At 39.6% G+C, this 21,645-nt stretch overlaps 1 protein-coding gene across 1 annotated transcript in view; it reads right to left on the reverse strand.

Moving 5' to 3' along the window:
- Positions 1 to 21,645, reverse strand: part of atp6v1c1a (ATPase H+ transporting V1 subunit C1a) — an 87,153-nt gene that overhangs the window by 31,428 nt on the left and 34,080 nt on the right. The window contains exon 5 of the mRNA XM_073051261.1: positions 8,715 to 8,809. Coding sequence (XP_072907362.1) covers positions 8,715 to 8,809 — 95 coding nt within the window. The remainder of the gene's footprint in view (positions 1 to 8,714; positions 8,810 to 21,645) is intronic.

A 21,645-nucleotide genomic window follows, 5' to 3' on the forward strand; every position in this document is an offset into this window, starting at 1 on the left:
GGCATCTCGGGGACGTCACGTGATGACGTAGGATCGAGACGCTGGAACCCGGCTCTCCCGTAAAAAGTTAATAAATTAATGTCTAAATGAAGAAAAGTTAGTCAGTATCTTCTAAAAGTTACTTATAAACTACTCCGGACTGTGTCAAGCAATGCCTCAAAGAAGGAAGATGAAGAAAACTAATACCGGGAAGATTACGCAAGTTGGAACAAGAGCGGGGCCCACGTCTGCCGAGGTACCCCGGTCTCAGGTACGTTGTGCCACCGGCGAGGCGGAACAAGAGACCGCGGCAACAATGGCCATTCCTGAAGGGAAGGGTCATCGTGAATTGCGCAAACCCGAAGGACGGAGCATGCGCAAACGGAAGCAACAAGAACTACAAAGCCCAGCTACCACTGCAACTGAAAGTGATAGCGAATCGGAGGGAGAGTCAAGTGTCTCGGAAGGATCAGATGAAGAAGAAGCTAAAAGTCCTTCTAGAAATATAGAAAAGACTTTGAGGCAAATAATGCGTAAATTAGACACATTAAAAATAATTAAAAATAATCAAAAAAGACTCGAAAAAAAAATGACCAAAATGGAGATTATGCTTGATAAAATGACAAAGAGACAGGAAAAAATGGAAAAAAGAATTACGGACTTGGAAATTACAACGGAGGACATGGTTGAAAGAATGGACAAAATAGAAAATGAAAATGCTGCTTGGGCATCAGAAAGAAAACAATTTATGGAACAAATTGATAAGCTTGAAAATTTCAGTAGACGAAATAATATTAAAATTGTTGGACTTAAAGAAGATATAGAAGGAGAAGACCCAATAAATTTTTTTCAAAAATGGATCCCTGAAAAGTTGGAAATGGAAGGAGAAACTCCAATTGAGATCGAAAGGGCTCATAGATCCTTAAGGCCAAGACCTCGAGCTGATCAAAACCCACGATCAATTTTGATAAAATGTTTACGATACCAAGACAAAGAAAAGATCCTGAAGGCTGCCGCCCAAAGTGCCAAAAATAGAAACGGGCCATTGATGATAGCAGGAAAACCAGTCCTTTTTTACCCTGATATAAGTCACAACCTGTTGAAGAGGAAGAAGGAATTTAACCCAGTGAAAAAAGCCTTATGGGTAAAGGGTTACAAATTTACAATGCGTCATCCAGCAACACTGATAATTTTTTCGGAGGAAGGAAAAAAATTTTTTCCCGATTATCGAAAAGCGGAGGAGTTTGTACAAGATCTTCCATCTATACGCTATGAAGATAGACCCAACGAACAGAATTGATGGACATTTATGGATATTATAGAAAAGGGGAGCAAAATTTTAGAAATACTAAATGAGAATGGTATTTCTTTTTTTTCTCTTCTTATACATATACGTTTTTGTGTTGCGGGGGGGCTGGGGAGCTTTGGATCGGTTACTGCGGGATTCACGTGTGTAATCATGGCGGTTGCCATGACCCGTACAGCAGAGGGGGGTAATGTTGTGTTATTTTTCCACAACATTAGTAGGGGGGTATTTTGTTTTTTTCTTTATATTTTAATTTTCTTCTATCTTTTAGCCTGGATGATTGGTGGGGACACACATAGCAACACGGAGATTTTTATAAAGATTTCCCAAGATACCATGAAAGTGGAAAGATTAGGTATTATTATAGATTGGAATAATATAATAAAAAAAAATAATGACTAATCTACTAAACTTTTTAAGTTTTAATGTTAATGGGCTTAATGGGCCAGTAAAAAGAAAAAGAATTTTAACATATATTAAAAAAATGAAAACAGATATAGCTTTTTTACAAGAAACTCATTTAACGGACACAGAACACCAGAAATTAAAAAGAGACTGGGTTGGAAATGTTATTGCAGCTTCATTTAATTCAAAGGCGAGAGGAGTTGCAATTTTGGTTAACAAAAATCTACCAATTAAAATACAAAACATATTAATTGATTCGGCGGGGAGATATCTAATTATACACTGTCAAATTTTTTCAGAACTATGGACCCTTATGAACATTTATGCACCAAATGAAAATGATGTAAAATTCATACAGGAGGTCTTTTTGAATTTGGCCAACGCACATGATAAAATATTAATAGGTGGAGATTTTAATTTTTGTCTAGATCCAGCTTTAGATAGATCAACAAAGGTTGTTACAAAATCAAAAGCAGTAAAATTAACTCTATCATTGATGAAAGACTTAAATCTGATTGATATATGGAGAAGAATTAATCCAAAAGAAAGAGATTATTCATTTTATTCAAATAGACATAAAACATACTCAAGGATAGACTTTTTCCTATTATCAACAAATATTCAAGATAGAGTGAAAAATGTGGAATATAAAGCAAGAATACTGTCAGATCATTCTCCTTTAATAATGACAATGATAATGACAGATAAAGAGGAATCAGTTTATAGGTGGAGATTTAATTCAATATTATTAAAACGTCAAGACTTTTGTGATTTTATGAAAAAACAGATTCAGTTCTTTTTAGATATAAATTCACATTCAGTTGATGATAAATTTATAGTGTGGGAAGCAATGAAGGCATACTTGAGAGGTCAGATAATAAGTTATACTTCTAAAATTAAGAAGGAATATATGATAGAAATAGATCAATTGGAAAAAGAGATTACGAAATTAGAAAAAGAATCCCAAAGAAATATGACAGAAGAAAAACGAAGACAACTCATTAACAAGAAGTTACAATATAATACGCTCCAAACATATCGAACGGAAAAAGCAATTATGAGAACTAAACAAAGATATTATGAACTAGGTGAAAGATCACATAAAGTTCTTGCATGGCAGCTAAAAACAGACCAGACTTCTAAAACAATAAATGCAATTCGAACAAGAGTAAATAAAATTACTTATAAACCTTTAGAAATTAATGAAGCTTTTAAGAATTTTTACTCTGAGTTGTACAAATCAGAATCACAAAATGACAATGTCAAGATAGAAAGGTTTCTATCACAAATAACTCTTCCAAAATTAAATACGGAAGAACAGAAGGGATTAGATATGCCTTTTACATTGAAAGAGGTCGAAGAAGCCCTAGGATCACTTCAAAGTAATAAATCTCCAGGAGAAGATGGTTTTCCGCCTGAATTCTATAAAAAGTTTAAAGATTTATTAATTCCTCCTCTTATGGAGTTAATACGCCAAGCGGAAAGAACGCATAAACTTCCAGAATCCTTTTCGACAGCCATTTTAATAGTATTGCCAAAAAAAGATAGAGATCCTTTAAAGCCATCATCATATAGACCGATTTCTTTATTAAATACTGATTATAAAATAATAGCAAAAATCTTATCTAATAGATTATCTAAATGCTTACCAAAATTAGTACATATGGATCAAACAGGATTTATTAAAAATAGACAATCAGCAGATAATGTAACTCGCTTATTTAGTATAATTCATTTAGCACAGAAGAGGGAGGAAATGAGCGTGGCAGTTGCTTTAGATGCAGAAAAAGCATTTGATAGATTGGAGTGGGATTTTTTATTTAAGGTATTGGAAAAATACGGATTAGGAGTATCCTTTATAAAATGGATTAAAACCTTAAATACTAATCCCAAAGCTAAAGTAGTGACAAATGGTCAAATTTCAACACCATTTCAGTTAACAAGGTCAACTAGGCAAGGTTGTCCATTATCACCTGCTTTATTTGTGTTGGCGATAGAGCCATTAGCTGAACTGATCAGAATGGACCCAGATATTAAGGGTTTTAGAGTTAACCAAGAAGAATACAAGATCAACTTATTTGCTGATGATGTTCTACTTTATCTAACAAACCCATTGCAATCGTTGCGTAAATTATCCTATAGATTAGAAGAATATGGGAAAGTATCAGGTTACAAAATAAACTGGGACAAAAGTGAAATTTTACCTCTTACTAAAGGAGACTATAATCAATGTCGATCAATAACCCAGTTTAGATGGCCGGCAAATGGTATAAAATATTTAGGTATAAGAGTCGATAATGATATAAAAAACATATACAAATTAAATTATTTACCACTATTGAAAAAAATTCAAGAAGATCTTGATAAATGGATGGTATTACCAATAACATTAGTAGGTAGAGTAAATACCATAAAAATGAATATATTCCCTAGATTACAATACTTATTTCAATCACTACCAATACAATTACCCCAGAAGTTTTTTCAAGAGCTGAATAAATATGTGAGGAAGTTTCTTTGGAAAGGTAAGATGTCAAGAATATCGTTGGAAAAATTGACATGGAAATTTGAGCTAGGAGGGTTACAACTTCCAAATTTTAAGAATTATTATAAAGCAAATCAACTTAGATTTATTGCATCCTTTTTTGAGAAAGACAAACCGGCGTGGATCAGAATAGAACTAGATAAAATAGGAGAAAACATACCAGAAGACTTTATATATAAATGGGAATCTAAATGGATACGGGAAAAGAAAGAATCTCCTATATTAAAACATTTGATTGATTTATGGAATAAGATAAATGTTGACGATGAGACAAAGAAATCCTTATTAGCAAAGAGATCTTTAATCCAAAATAGACTTATTCCTTTTACAATGGATAATCAACTTTTATATAATTGGTTTCAAAAAGGGATTAGATATATAGGAGATTGTTTTGAAGGAGGTATATTAATGTCATTTGATCAATTAAAGAATAAATATAAAGTATCAAACAACACTCTTTTTTGTTACTTTCAACTAAGGGCTTACTTAAGAGAAAAGCTAGGTCAAACAATGTTACTACCGAAACCCAATGAAATAGAAACTTTAATTCAAAAAGGAAAGATTAAAAAATTTATCTCTTGTATGTATAATTTGATTCAAAAACAGGCAATTAAACAAGGAGTCCATAAGTCAAGACAAAAATGGGAAAGTGATTTGAATATCAAAATTGAAGAAAAAAACTGGTCAAGACTATGTCTTGAGAGTATGACAAATACAATAAACGTTCGATTAAGATTAGTGCAATACAATTTTTTACATCAACTATATATTACACCACAAAAAATAAACAAATTAAACCCAAATCTATCTGATCAGTGTTTTCGATGTAACCAAGAAATTGGTACTTTTTTACATTCTACTTGGTCCTGCTCCAAAATTCAACCTTTTTGGACAAATTTAAGAGTTTTACTGGAACAAATCATTGGAATACAACTTCCACACAACCCAACATTACTTTTACTAGGTAATATTGAAGGGATAAAACCGATAGCCAGATTGAATAAATATCAGAAAGAATTTATAAAAATTGCATTGGCAGTAGCCAAAAAAGCTATTGCAGTGACTTGGAAATCGGATACATACCTAAGTATAGATCGTTGGAAGAACGAAATTTATGGCTGTATTCCACTTGAAAAAATCACTTACAATTTAAGAGATAAATATGAAACATTTTTGAAAATTTGGCGCCCTTATTTACAAAAGACAGGATTAAATATATAGGTGCTCCGAAGATGAAATAATTGGTTACTTGGGGAAAGAAATAAATGCATACACCAAAGTTATTACGAACTCCGTGGAGCGTGTGGGGATCTTCCAATATCCAGGCATTCCTTTTTTTTTTTCTCTTTTTTTTTAGGGATGTTAGGGGGGAGGGGTTAAGGGGAGGGGGGCTGGGTAACATTTTTTTTCTCTCATACACTTTTATTTTGTAACTATTTGAAAACAATAAAAAAAGTTTAAAAAAAAAAAAAAAAAAAAAAAAAAAAAAAAAAAAAGCTGGCATCTCAGCCTCAAAAAAAAGCAAATAGCAAAACTGCTGCCTGATGCACCACAAGGCATGGAATGGAATAATATCACAATGATATGGTAGTGTATCAGCGCCAGTGACCTGGGTTCTATTCCTGCTGCTGTCGTGAGGAGCTTATGCATTCTCCCCATGACTGCATGGGTTTCCTCTTGATTCTCCAGTTTCCACCCACATGGGTTAGTAGGTTAATCGGGTGGGAGGGGCTTGTTGGGTTCTCAGAAAGGCTTGTTACCGTGCTGTATCTCTAAATAAAAATTAAAATAATTTGGCCCTACTTATTTCAATGGCGTTGTTGATCTTTATTCAAAAAGGCAAATAAGGCGCAACTATTTATTTCTATCCTTTGCATTTATATTTTAAATCAATATACAAAAGTTCTACATTTGAATATGAATTTTAATGAAGAATTACAGATAAATGTTTTTAAATGTCTATAATCAAAAGTAATTAGACACAGATGAAAAGCTATTTGACATTTCAAGCTATCTGAAGGCCAAACAGGTAATTTGGTGAACTGACCACCAGGTACTAGCAGCCTCTCCTAGACTTTTATAGTGGTATATGGCCACAGACTGGCCCCAATCTAATAGCAAATGTCACTGAATATTAAATCTAGTGACACACAATTGATTATGTATCTATAGACTAGCATTTTAGGCAACGCAGCAGATCTTGCTGGTTGGAGGCATCAATTCAGAACAGAACAATCTTGCTGGGACTCACTTCTCATCTGATGAAATTATATCTTGTTCTTTACTAGTTACAATTGAATTGAAGCAGTTTTATCAATTGATTAAATTAATCTAGAATGTTTATTACTGGATTAATTGAAATGCAACCTAAAATTAAATTTCACTCCATGTCAAATTTGATTAAAAGAATCTAAGACAATAAATTCACTACTAAGCAGAGTATACATTGGGATGATGTACTGATTTAAATTGTTAACTACTCCAAAAGTAGTCCAAGGCCCATTATCTGCGAGTTTGAGTCCACAAGCAGCTTGAGACAGACTACAGCCTGTCCTGGGGTTGGAGGACTACATATGTGCATTGGGAGGGAAGAACAGGGTTTGTTTTGTCATTTGCTGTGTTTTGTTCTACAAAGCATTGTTGGCATGCTATTTTGCCACCAGAATGTGTGGCAACACTTGCGGGGATGCACCACCACACCCTCGGGTGTTGGTTGTTAACACAAAATGCATTTTACTGTATGCAATGTACACATTATAAATAAATCTGTATCTTGGATATCTCCATCTCAGAACATTCCTTAAAAAAAACAAGCTGAATGCAATCCTTGGAATAATTTGCCAGAAGCACACTGCTAACCAGAACAAGTGCATAATCACCTTCATTTCAACCGATTCCTTGAACACATGAATTCAAAACAATACCATCAAAAGAGAATTCATTGTGGAGAGCTAAAATTGTCACCTTCCCTGCAAATAGTTTGGACGGTATAAAGATAACCACCAGTTACTTTTGAAGATTCAAGTAACGAATGCATACTCCTATGATCACTGAGAAATGACCTAGACAACTGATGCAACAGAAAAGCACTAGTGCCTGATTGCGACAACTGCTGAAAGTTTCAGATGCCTGATACCATGTAGATTCCTCTCTAAGGATTGTCGCCTTATCATGATGGAGAGACTTGAGTTCCTGAGATCCTGAGAGTGATGTCATCCGCCGTTTAGCTGCCTGGCGCTTAGCTTCTGGTAGGGTCACCCTTGGCAGTAAGGTCAAGGGAGAGGTTCCAAACAAACAGTGATGCAACCAAGTCTTCAAGGGTGGGACTGGCAGAAGATGATGACGGCACACCATAATATCAGTGAGGCCAGAGAAAGGCTGTGGCAATGAAGGATTCCTAGTTGTCTTGCATCATCTACCATTGGAGCCTGGCCCCAAACCGTCAAGGACTGTGTGGTGGCTGCCCACACATCAGCCTCCCCACATTAAAAAGAGTCATGGGCAAATGTTCTCTGTTAAGAGACTATACCCTAACACTCAGCAATAATGTGGATCCCAGAGAGGGCTTCAACAGCCACCCAAGGACCCACCAATAGACAACCCCTTAGGAGAACGTACTTGACTCAAGTGATCACACTTGCACTACCAGGCAGAACAGTGCAACCCAAATAGCTGACACTCCACTGCATACATTAATTTCCTGGCACAATGTGACTGCTATGCACACAATCCACAAATTGCATTGCTACTCTTCACAGCACCACTCAAATCAATCTAACAACCTCAGGAAGCACATGGGAGCACCACAACTTGCAGGTTTCCTTCAGTGTCACACCATTCCGATTTGGAAATATATCACTGTTCTTTGACTAACAATGGATCCAAATCTATTTTCTAATATCCTTATGGGAAGCTTGTTCAGAAGCATTGCAGAAGTTCAAGAAACCAGCTCACCACTACTTTCTCAAGGGCACTGAGGAATGGACAATAAATACTGGCCTTGCTACCAACATCAACATCCCCAGAATGAATATAAAGATGTGACAGACCTTGTACAACCAGGTGCCTTTAAGAGCATTTCATCTTTTAATAACACTAACTTTAGCAAATTTACTGACTAAAAGCTTACTTCATGCCAGTTTATAATTCAGCTCTCACAGTTGGGAGGATATCCCTAGTCAAGACAAAGTGCATCTAACCCGATGTCTTTTTTTTTAAATAATTTAAACTTAAGTAGACAGCATATGAAATAAAACATATTTGTTTCTAAACACCCTTATCATACAAGTATCCAAGACAAAAATATCAACAAAGCATCTCCATTTTGAACATTATGATTTCCCTTATAATTTGTTTAATTCTTAAACAAAACAAAAATAAACCCAAAATGTTCCAAAATTGCCATAAGGAACTTGAAATGACCATGGGATTTATATTAAACCAACATTAAGTTCAAGAAATAATCTAAATGACACCAACCTTGGTGATGATTTCAGAAATGTTTTTCAGAGACTGTTTGATTGGATACTTTGCCATGTCCCATTGAAACCTCGTGATATAGGTGACCAAGTCAACTAAAATTTTAAAAAAAAGTTGTTTTAAAAATGTGGTAAAAAACTTCAGGTGTTCGTTAGAACAAACGTAATAGTCTTTTTTAGTTTAATAATGGGAAGAAATGCAATGTGTGCAATTACCATGTTGTAGCAATACACAACTTCAAAACAGTATACAAATCAAAAATAGTTACACAAATATTATTCAATTATTTGAATATATCTGTGGTCCCTTTATTCAGTACATCTGCTCATTAATGAAAAATATCTAATTAGCCAGTCATGTGGCAGCAACTCAATGAATAAATGAATGCAGACATGGTCAAGAGGTTCAGTTGGTGTTCAGACCAAACGTCAAAATGGGGAAGAAATGTAATCCAAGTAGCTTTGACTGTGGAAAGATTGTTGATGCAAGGCGAGGTGATTTGAGTATCTCAGAAACTAACAATCTCCTGGGATTTTCATGCACAATAGTCTCTTTAAAGAGAATGATGCAAAACTCATCCAATGAGCAGCAGTTCTGTGGGCAAAAGCACCTTGTTAATAAGAGAGGTCAGAGGAGAATGACCAGACTGGATCAAGTTGACAGAAAGGCAACAGTAATTCAAATAACAACAAACAACAGTGGTGTGCAGAAAAGCATCTCTAAACACACAACACATTTAAACCTTGAAGTGGAATTTATTTTGTGGAATTTATTATCACAGGCAGCTGTGGAGGCCACGTTATTGAATGTATTTAAGGCAGAGCTTGATAGGTTCTTTATTGGACACAGCAAAGGTTATGGGGAGAAGACTGGGGAGTGGGGCTGAGGAGGGGAAGAAAGATCAGCTACAATTGAATGGCAGAGCAGGCTTGATGTGTCAAATGGCTTAATTCTGCTATGTCTTACGGATGGGCTACAGAAGACGACCATGAACATACACTCAGTGTAATGATTCAGGTCAGACAGCATTTCACACAGATATAAATGTAGTTGGGCTGGAACACCCACGAGCAGGCCTGCACTCGAGTTCGCCTGCTGCAGGTTCTAAAGGTTTGCACTGACTGCAAACAACTCCCAGCAATCCCAAGTCCTCACTGACATGGCTAACCTATGAATCAGAGCCAATAGAAAGTGCCCAGCAGACCCCAAACTGTGCTGTGAGACACATCCACCTGCAAACCCAATTGTTAATGCTATTACATTCTAAGTGCTCATGCCATTTTTCATTGTTGCTACAAGTTTATAGAAACACTTTTAAAAACCAAATGAAAAATGTTACTATAAAATTTGCCACATTCAATAAATTCAAAATATTCATACTTAAATGAAATTAAAAGACTTTCACAAAAGTCAGCAATCCATTCAGATGAAAAAGATGGGGAACTGCTTATAGACCTGACATGCCTTACTTAAAGCTGACAGGCCAAGTGCAAAGAGACTCTTGGCTCTACAAAATTAAGAACAACCGATTACCCCCAGTCCCAGAAAATTATGTACTCTGCGGTTCACAAGTCCCCATTTTCTCCATATTCTACAGTTTATCTACAGAACTGCCAGCTAACAATATAATCTGCTCTCTGTCTCAAATCTGCACAAATATTTAAAGTAAATCACACTTTTTTGTCAGAGTAGTGAATATAGCTCAATAGCTTGCATTTACATAGTACCACAGATTTCAAAATGCTTTACGAAGTTCAAAGAACATTTATTATCAAACTATGTATATTATACAGAAAACTAAGATCCGTCTTCTTACAGGCAGCCACAGAGGAAAGAATCCCAATAAAACCCATTTTAAAAAAGACTGCCAAACACCTAATGTACAGGGGGAAAAAAAACAAATCGAGTCAACAATAAAAGTAACTAACATTCAGAAATGAAGTTTATGTAAGTGAGTTCACAGCCACAAAGCCAGTCATCATTGCAGCCAATCCAGGAGCCTATTAGCTGCAGGCCACAGCCCCAGTTCAGTACAAAGACGAGGTAACTTCACCGAGCAGCAAGCTGAACACCAGCCTATCCCTCTCCTCTGGTGCAGATACCCTGGCCTTTACAATCTGGCACTGTGCTTAAAAGCAGCCAAACATCAGGTCGTTCCTCACTCTCAGACCTAGGTCCCACTGCTTCAATTGATCTCGGACCCAGGTTCGGCTGGCTTGATTTGGCCCATACCCTACCTTTCCATCTGCCCCAGTGCTTAAATCAGCCAAATGGTGGGTCATTCCTCATTCTTGAGCCTGGGCCCCGCCATCTTGACTCTGCCTCATCTTGGTTCTGCTGCTTCGAATTGCTTCCAAGTCTACTCTAGCAGGGGCCAAACATTGGCTGATTACCCGCTCTCAGACACAGGCCCAACCTCCTTGATTAAGCCCATACCCGCCACATCACAACCATCCTGCACCTTCGAGACTTCATTTCGCGCTACAAAAATGTCAGGTCATACAGGCAGTTTAAAAGCTCAACTCCAAAAGGAGAGTTACAGGCTATTGATTGCAGTCATAGTTTCTGAGAAAAAGAGTGATAAATAATGTAATTTATAGCTTTGTTTACTGCCAGCAAGTCGTCACTGTGCTTCACCAACACCACCTTAAAACAAACAATGAATAAGATACTTTTAAAACACGGTAACCAATGGTCCACTGATACACATGATAAATGAAAAACCCTATTCTTCATTAAAATTTTGCAACTAAATCTTTTGCATCTAACTTTCCTACATTCAAAAGCAAAGTCTATACTGGCTGGAAAGAGCTTTGAAATATCTGAAGGTTGAAAAGGACACTATACAAAGGAAAGTCCTTCTATTTTTTTGATGCTGCAACAGAGTAGATAGCTAATGCAACAGAAAAGCACAAGTGTCTGCAACAAAGCTTCAGATGCCCGATACCTCGTGTAACAGTGCAACCTTGATAGATGGTACTCCACTCCATATATTAATTCCCTTGCACAATGTGATTGCATCAACAAATCACACTGCTGATCTTAACAGCACCACTCAAACCAATGACAGCAAGCTCAGGAGGCACACTGCACCCCCACAACTTTGCAGGTTCCTTTAGTATCACACAATTCTGACTTAGAAATACATCACTGTTCCTTTACTGGCAATGCATCTAAATCCAATTTCCAATATTCTTGTGGGGAAATCTTCTTCAGAAACACTGCAATAGTTCAAGAAACCAGCTCACCACTCAAGGGCACTGAGGAATGGACACTAGAAGCAGCTTAATGCTACCGGTTTTGATTCTCATGCAGAGCAATCCAGTACTGGACTGGCATGTGTATCTAGATAACGTGCTCAAATCTCATGACTGAAACTACACAGCACAACCTCCTAACTAAAAGGGTCAGAGCATTATGTGAGCCACAAAACACAGAAATAAAATCCATAACATTGCAGTTGAGCAGCCTAACTAAGATGTAACTGCAACTAGTGATTTCTGCAAAGCGGAGATGTAAAGTTATAGGCAGGCTAGTTACAAGAACATAAAGCTACAAAAAGTGACATTTAAATGGAGAAGTATAAAGCAATGCTCAGGCAAAAATTACAAGGAGAACTCACAGATTAGAATGAGGGGAAATCTCATTGAAACCTATTGAATATTTAAAGGTCTAGATCAGGGTTAATGGTAGGGGTCCATGCATAAAAAAGTTTGGGAAACCCTGGTCTAAATAGAGTGGACATGGAGAGGCAGTTTCCTATAGTGGTGGGGGGGGGGGGGGGGGGGGGGGAGGTGGTGGTCGAGGACCAGAGGGTGCAGCCTCAGAATACAAGGACATCCTTTTAGAACAGAGGTGAGAAGGAATTTCTTTAGCCAGAAGGTGGTGGTGGCTGTGGAGACTGTCACTGATTATATTTGAATCAGAGGTTGATAGGTTCTTTATTAGTAAGGGTGTTTAAGGAATGGGGAGGTGGTTGGAAAATGGAGCTGAGAGGGATAATAAATTAGAATGATGGAACAGCAGAGCAGACTTGAAGGGCTGAATAGACAAATTTGCTCGTGTCTTGTGGTCTTGTTCACACGTGAATGGTGTTAAACAGTTAAGCATAAAACTAAAGAGAGATAAAGGGGGACTACTGATGTTGTACTTCAATCTAAACCACTATGTAGTCATCTACAAAGTTAATATTTCTCCACTGTGCAGTTAAAACCGCACTCTAAAATCAGCCCAGTCAACAGGTACATAAAGGCTGTAACACCCTGGGAAAGGTTTCACTGCCAACATAATGGTCTTTCTGTAGAAGCAGAGTTTGGCTTATGGTTAGAGATAACAGGTGCTTTGGAATGTGAGCTGAGTCCTTTATTTGGCGGAAGGTGGAGCGAGAAGACTGTGGAAAGAACCGGTCGTACGATACGACCCGGTGCGAAGATCATGATTGGAGCCAGGTAGGATCGGTGAATTGAGCTCCAACTTAAGAGGGCGGAGCTTAGTTATGATGGCGCTAAACAGCAACTCCTTTGCTTGCATCTTCGGAAACGGCTCTACTTCCATCTTGAATATCTCTATTTTTCCCTTTCAGGGTTCTTTTGAATACCCTGACCTGGAGTTACACGCTGACTTTGGTTCTTTGCAGGAATGGGACCTGCTCTCGGAGTTTCACGACTGGCTGTTATTCGACATGCTAAGGATACGGCCTAAGAGCTCAGCTTGCCTTCTGAAGTCCAGGATCTCATGGCTCTGGAGACAGGCGGATCAAAGGTCGGTGTCCCAGCAGGAAATCAGTGTGTTGTGGAAGTCAGCAGATCTCTGGCTGTGTGCCCAGAATCCCAAGATCTTTAGGCACAGAACTCGGAAAAAGCAATGCAACAGACTTTTGACATCTTAAACCAGCGAGTGTTTTTTGTCTCCGCTCTTTCTCCCTTAGGGGAGGGGGAGGGGGAGACACTGAGGTATGTTGAATACCGGGTGAATGAGTAGTCTTCGGGGTACTGCAAGTCTGTGTCTTTGCTGTTGCTTTGCTGCATGTTTGAGTGCTCAGTGGTGGGTGCTGATGCTTTTTTTTGCTGGTGGGGGAGGGGGATCATTGCTTTGCTGCTGCTTATACATGGGAGGGATGGGAGCTGGGGGTACTTTGGGGTTCTAACATTTAACTTTCACTTTTGGGGGCACTCCTCTTTTTGTGGATGGTTGCGAAGAAAAAGCATTTCAGTATGCATATTGTATGCACTTCTCTGACAATAAATTGGACCTTTGAAATTGGCGCATATTTGACTGTTTAATTATAATGAGCCCTTTTTGTTTTTTTCTTTACTAACCCTTTAGTTAAGATTCATAAATATAATCCCTTTAATCGTATGCAGTGTGCTGTCTGCTGTTTCTTGGCAAAGAGTTAGAACAGGGTTGCAAATTACACAGCATCCACACAAACCAGGTTTTGGAGTAGGAGAGCTGTCTCAATCTCACAGGTTTGGCGGGACCAGAAAGTATATTCCCTAGACTCACGCAGCCTAGGAAACCAGTGGGGGTTAATTTGTGGGGGGTTGGATGCTGTGTGATTGCCCTGAGCATTGACCTGGTGCGTTGTGTGTTTAAGCCTGTGTTAAACTATTATCTGGTAAAGTGATTAAGATACATGGTTATGGATACTGCAGGGGTTGAGCAGTGGTGCGGATCCACAGGGTTACCAATAATGAACATGTGCGTATTGAGTGGGGTAAGCATTCGTAGTCCCAATGAATTATTAATTCAGACTTTAAGTACCATTAAAGCATTAGGAACAGTTACAATCATGGAGCGAAGGCTTGACAAAATGGCCCCGAGAGAGGGGAGCCGTGGGCTGTCCATACTTTCCGGGAGTGTAAGCAAGCATGCCGAATCAGAAGCTGAGTTTCCCATAGCTGGGGGCAGAGACTTTAAAGACAAGGTGCTCTCATTTCTGCAGAGCAAGGGGAAAGAGTGGTCTGATGTGGAAGGTCTAATGAGCCCTCCAGCGAGGGATGAGCATTCTGAGTTGGTAGCAGCCCTTTCCTCCCTGGCGAATAATGGCAAAATGCCCAGATTCAAAGTCTGAGCTATCGTAGACTCAGAATATTCTCAGGAATAAAGCCCACCCCTAAAACAGAAGAGGAGTATGAAACTTGGGTAGAGCAGACATCTCAGATGCTGGATGAGTGGCAGTGCTCTGATGATGTAAAAAGACAGCGATTGGTATAGAGTTTGAGGGGCCAGCTGCTGACATAGAGATTCTTAGAGGCACAGAACCCCTTTGCTACCGCAGCAGACTACATTCAAGTACTAGAAAATGTTTTTGGCGTGACAGGGTTTCAGAACTTGTTTCAGGAGAATGGGAAGAAACTTTCCACCTACATTTTTCAGTAGAGAGGCAGCTGAATTGCTTGCGGTGTAGAGGGGCCATTCTAACGGCTGGGGTGAATCAGTTAAGAATAAACTAAGTGGCGACAGGCACCCAGTCACAGGACCTCATCGCTTGGGTCTCTGAAAAACGTCTTGTAAAACGTGCCCCCCTCCCTCGTTTGTCAAGCTAATCAAAGAAGTTAAGAGAGGAGGAAAACTGATGGAGACACGAGAGGCCTCCGTCAGCAGGGTACAGTTCTAGGTAGGACCCCTCTTGACTGAAGTGACCACTTCAGCCCACCCTGGAGTGGTAAAGGAGATTGTGGCAGAGTTTAGGACTGAGATGTCCCAGTTATCATCAGGAGGTGCGGCCACCTCACATGATAAAGCTGCCAGGGAGTCAGACTCCAAGGGGACGGACTAAGCAGAGGGCTGCAAGTGAACAGGGTCCCACGAGAAGGGGAGCGACCGGTATTATCTGTTATAACCGTGGTGAAGAGGGGAACCAGGCGGTAGTGTGAAAGATGGGATAATCCTCAGAGAGTGAGCCCCCAAATACTTAACCAAAGGGACCCATTGAGGAAACAGCCTGGCATCTCGATGGGGGGGCGGGGGTGGGGAGAGACATGTTCCCAGCAATATATCAAGGAACACCCTAAAGCAAAAATCTCTATTCCTTAAGGCTTAGCGGGGCCAAGCTCCGGCATATTGCTATGGATTGAGGGAATTTATGCTACAGCCATATTTGACACTGGCTGATACCATTCGTTTTACAACTGGAATTTAATGCATTACCATTGACGCCACTCAGTGTGCTAGAGATCTGGGGTCTTAGTACGGATGACTATCTATCCTTGATATATTAGTGATGATTTGTCTGGATCCAGTAATGGTGAAGCTTCAATTCTTGCGGGGGCAAATACTCCTATTGTGAGGAGGCTAGCGGGAGCCAAGGAGGAAGTTGTAGAGAGCTTTCTGAAAACGTTGTCCATTCACCCTATGTTCTGAGCTGCTTTTCAGGAAGTGTGTGACTGCACTGGGCTGGATGATGAGCATAAATGAGGGACTGTGTGGTACACTCAGTCCAAATTCATCATGTTACGGCCTGGGAAAGTAGCCAGAATGATGGGAAACCCCAAATTTCCCGGAATGCCTGATGCCAAGGCTCTCTTGGTGGATATTCTGGAAGACCACAAAGAGCAGTCATGCTTTCCTGCTGGGATACTGGTGAGGCCCGAACTGCAGAAGCCCTCGGTTGTACAGGTGAACAGGATGACAGTGTGTGTCAGGAAAACTTCGGAGCAGGAGGTCACCCTCAGGCAGGGGATGCTAATAGCCCTCGTTCCAGTGATGGTAATGTCTGGTGTCCCTGTGAGACAAGCTGGGGGAGAACCTTCTCCAATAAAGGGAAAGTTAACTGCCGAGTTATTCAACTTTGGGGACTCCCCAGTACCTGGAGGTTGAAAGAAGAGGTTGATAGAGAAAATGTCAAAGCTGGAAGATGTCTCTTCTACTGACGAGTTTGATGTGATTTGTTCCAAGATCACTCGCCACACCATCCAGTCAATATTACTATATTGCACTTACACCAAACTGCAAAATAAATCAGGGTACCACACTCAAAATTCTTGAGTTCCTCCAGCATTTTGTCTGTATTACTCTGCATTTCCAGTATCTGAAAAATCTCTTGTATTTAAAATAACTAAAACTGTTGTGAAGCCTCAGTTAACTTCTTTCATATGAACTCAGTAATGCATTAGTTGCCTGCTGAAGTGCAAGCAAAATTTGGATTCATGTAGCAACCTGGTGGAAGAAACTGAAGTTTTAGACTACAAGCTGTACAGCCTGTTAATATGCCATGTCTCTAAATAACAAATAAAATCAAGGAACTATAATGGCAAACCTAATACTCCAGAGGAACTTGAAGCTTATGTTAGGTTTCAGCAAGATGAAATATGGTACATCAGTCTTGCATCTCCATGTTACATACTGGAGTTTGGTGAACCAGAGAAGTGTCGCCAATGTGAAATATGAAAACAAAGATTTGAAGCACTACAGCTGCAAAGAAGCTCCTGACTAATGATTGTGAAAAGTACACACACACACACATCTGTAGTTCATTTTTCCTCACTACAAGGGCAACAAAAACAAGTCTTTTTTGAAGCAAACAGTTGGCCAATTCTAATAAATGCTGAAGTAGGTGGATCAACAAAAGGGCACTAACATTATAGTTCTACACTTAGGATTCCAGTAATGAGAATTATAATGCGCATAAGTTAAATTACAAAGTAATGACTATAATTGTAAGATACATGAATATATTTACATCAAATTCTACCTTAAAAATGATAGATTTATAACCAAAATATCAAGTATAACTTTAATGAAAGGTACAAATGTGCTTGCTGAAAGAAAACAATGAACTGTTTATAGTAATTTGTTATAAATCTGTACTTCTGATTTAGTCGGATTGTTACCATCTTGCACTATCTGCAAATTAACATCATGACTATTAAAAGGAAAGGATCTGTAAACTTCATGACTCCAGATTTTAATAATGGAAGAGGCATATTTTGAGGAGAAATTAAAGCAGCAATATCAACATGAGAAGAAAGCAGTAGTGTTTGAATTACAAGGAAACTGTTGGCAAGAAGAAACTACAGTCTGATCAAGGATAGGGGAAGCAGACAAGCCAGTTGTCTTTGTTTCCCCTCCATTTTGTGGACTCTGAACTAATTCTTGCTCTTGGATAATCTAATTAGACCAAATGAATGTGGACACAGGAAGCTTCAGGTAATGATCTTCTAATCCTAAAACCATTCTCAAAACAAGTAGCCATGTTATGTAAAGGGCGTGGACTCTGAACTGATTCTCGACTCTGGGACAATCTAATCACAGCAATAAATCTGAGACCATTCTCAGAGGAGTAGCTACCTATTATGCAAAATGCCAGACCTACAAAAGAAACAATCAGTAATCTCATTAGACTTTGTCTGGGTTGCCTCATTTAACTGGATTGGACCAGTCACAGTGTAAAGACACAAATACACAAGGCTGGGATGGGCCTTGGGATGTTGGTTGCAGCCCTGTACAATGACCAGTAAGAAGGTGAACCAGGTAGGTCAGGTGACATTGAGCCAATGGGATGCAGATCCAATAGTTCAATTGGTGAGGAACCGTACAAGACTCGGGTGCTCCAAATACACAGGGGCAATAACTCTCCAGCAGCCAGAGACCAACCATCGTGGACAAGAAGGACCCCACAGACACGTGGAGATAGTGATCATTGGCGGCTGGCAGGAGAGCTGCGTGGCCTTGATTGTTGCAAGGCCTAGGCCTCAAGCCATGGTGTCATCTGTTTACAGCCGCCCAAGAGAGGGCTGTTGAGTAGGTGCACTTCACCAGAGTTGGTATTGCACAGCATCCAAGCTGGAGTCAGTGCAGCCACTTGTGCTTACACTCGACAGAAAACAAACAGTAATGTATTTGATTGCAGAGTGTTGCAACATTAATGGATTCAGGACCTTGGACAATATTTTTTGTGTCACTATCTTACTGACATCTTATGTGCACTGTATATGACTGTTGGTACTGTTTGCCCCAGAGTAATGCTGTTTTGTTTGGCTGTATTCATGGTAGTCATGTATGGTTGAATGACAATTAAACTTGAACTTGAAAAGTACAAAGTACCAGAAAACTAACAGCCAAAGGAAAACAGTGAATGTTTTTAAGTTCAAGTTTGTCATCATACAACCAAATGAAACAACTTTCCTCTGGACCATGATGCACCCACAACATACACACATAGCACATAAATCAAAGTATTATACTATAAGTTAATAAAATACAATTCAAAATGCATGTAGTAAAGTGCAGCACAGGTAAATAGCAAAATAAACAGCTGGCTGTCCTAGTGACAAAACCTCTGTAATGGCAGGGTATTCATTAGAGAGGCAGAGCCAGTGCGCTCCACTGGAGGTGTACCAGAGCTTGAACAGTAGGCAAACTGCAGAGAGTCCAATGGAGATGGAAGGTGGGATTTTATAAGATTTACTACCATCCACTCAAAGCACTTCATGATTTTTGAAATCAGTGCCACTGGGTGGTAATCATTTAGGCAACTGCAATTGCTGTTGGGCACTGCAATTTTCTTGGCTGCCATGAAGCCTGCAAGGTCAGTTCACTATTTCAAAGAGATATTAAAAATGTCAGCTGGTTCATATAGTCCTCAGCACCTAACCAGGTACGTTGTCCAGCCCTACAGCTTTGCGTGGGTTTAACCTGGCTAGCGTCCTCCTCACCTGGGCTGCAGCTGTACAGGGTGCCTATTCCTAAGAGAGGGGGCTTTCCTCAGTCATAACATTCAACTGATCAAATTGTGCATTGAAAACATTCAGCCCAAAAGGGAGGCACCACTGACATGCAAGGTGAACTTGTAATTGGTTATACACCTGGCCACATGCACTGTGTATCCATGGTGTTACAAAGGTGTCTGTGGGTTTTCTGTGCGTACTCACACTTTACCTTCCTGATGGCACAGGACAGCACAGCTTTTGCTGACCTTGGAGTCATCCTGTCCCCCAATCTGAAGGCAGCATAGTTAATGATTTACTTTATCTTTTAACTGATTATAGGCAGTCCCCGGGTTATGAACGAGTTCCGTTCCTGAATCTGTCTTTAAGTGGGATTTGTACACAAGTCGGAACAGGTACATCCAGTATTATTTAGCGTCAGTTAAGTTAAACATTTGTCTTAGTATGTAGTATATATTTTACCTTTCTATGCATATAAACACTAAAGAAATGTATGTATTTCAATAATTAAACCACTGTGTTCCTTAGTAATAATTGTAGCTTTCATCGGGGCAGGGCCTTTCACATGCTCCATTATTCTCACTTTATCCTTTACCTGTATCCTTTAAAATTGTTCTGATCGTTGACTGATTGTAGCCTAACGCTTTTCCAATTACTGATGGCGTTTCACCTCTTTCTGATCACTTTATTTCCACTTTATTGCCAATCGCAATTGTTTTCCATCAATAGAACAGAAAACTGCAGATTCAGCAGCAGCCACAGGCGGCAGATCCTCTGCTCCCCTGGGTCCTAAAGTCCACCCGCACTGAGACATATTAAATGGGACAAATAGGGGTGATGCTGACTGGAAGGGGGGGGGCATTCAGGGTGAATCTTGCTAAGAAATATTTAAGCCATATACGAAGTTACACACTCACAGTGTTAACGGCAACGACTTAAAATGGCGGACGACGTTCTCCTCCCTCCGTTCATAAGTACGAGTTGTTCGCAAGTCAGACGTTCATAACTCGGGGACTGCCTGCATTGCTTTTTAATTGCATTTTATTAGTTTGTTTGCTTTTTTAAAAAATATAAAAAGCTTCCCAATCCTCCACTTCCCCACTATTTTTTGCAACATTATATTGTTATGAAGGTGAAGCAACTCTGAGGGGCCGAAGGGTACAAAGTCACCCCCCTCCTTTTTGAGATTCGCAAGATCGCTATAATTTTGGGTCTGGGACCTTGGAAATGAGAGAGATACACATCATGAGAGAGGGAGACGCAGAATACACAAGGTGGAATGTCTCCTGACATCAGCGGAATGGACCCACTCATTACTGCCATTGTCTCTTGGAGAAGGAATTGTGTACTGAGTACTGTACTATTCATTGAAACCCCTCAGGGGACAACCAGAGTGGTCTGGTTGAGGGATTGCATCATCCCAACCTGATTGACATCTGAGACCCCGTGAGTAAGGATAAAAGAGGGGTCTGGGGAACACCCCTTCAGACGCACCAGGAGAAACGCTAGAAATCCCGTGATAGCGTTTTATAGCGAAAGCCGGTGGGGGCCTGTGTGCGTCCTCCCTTGCCTGGGTGGCAGGCTCATCACGGAAGAACGGTTTAGCTAAAGGAGGGGTCACACTTGAACGGCCACAACAATGAGACACCTGACGGATCGAGATCATAACAGAAAGCCGGCAAGTTTTCTCTCTCTCTCTCTCTCTCTCTCTCCCTCCAACAATTGCAACACAGCGACAACCTAAAGACGGCAGCTTGTGGAACTGCAGTGAACTGTATATTTCCATCGGACAATTCATTATCCCCTAGACAACGATAGAGCTTATTTCTTATTGATTATTATTATACCCACACTTTTAGGTTTAGTATTGACGACGTATATTATCTGTATATTTGCATTGATATTATTTTTGTGTATTTTTACTAATAAATACTGTTAAAAATAGTATCATCAGACTTCAACAGACGTCTCTATCTTTGCTGGTAAGTCACCCAGTTACGGGGTTCGTAACAATATGCCCTCTCGTTTTTAATGCTATCTCTGAGCTTCCCAATCAGCCATGGTTGTGTCATCCTCCTTTTATAATACCACTACTTCTTTGGGATCAATCTTTCCTGCGCCTTCCAAATTTCTCCCAGAAGCCCCCCGTGCTGTTCTGGCATCATCCCTGCTAGTTTTCTTTTTCAATCAACTTTGGCCAGCTTCTTTCTCCTGCAACTGTAGTTCCCTTTACTCCACTGTAATACTGGTACATCAGATTT

Source organism: Hemitrygon akajei, chromosome 1 (assembly GCF_048418815.1).
Source record: "Hemitrygon akajei chromosome 1, sHemAka1.3, whole genome shotgun sequence".
In the NCBI taxonomy this organism is placed as follows: domain Eukaryota; kingdom Metazoa; phylum Chordata; class Chondrichthyes; order Myliobatiformes; family Dasyatidae; genus Hemitrygon; species Hemitrygon akajei.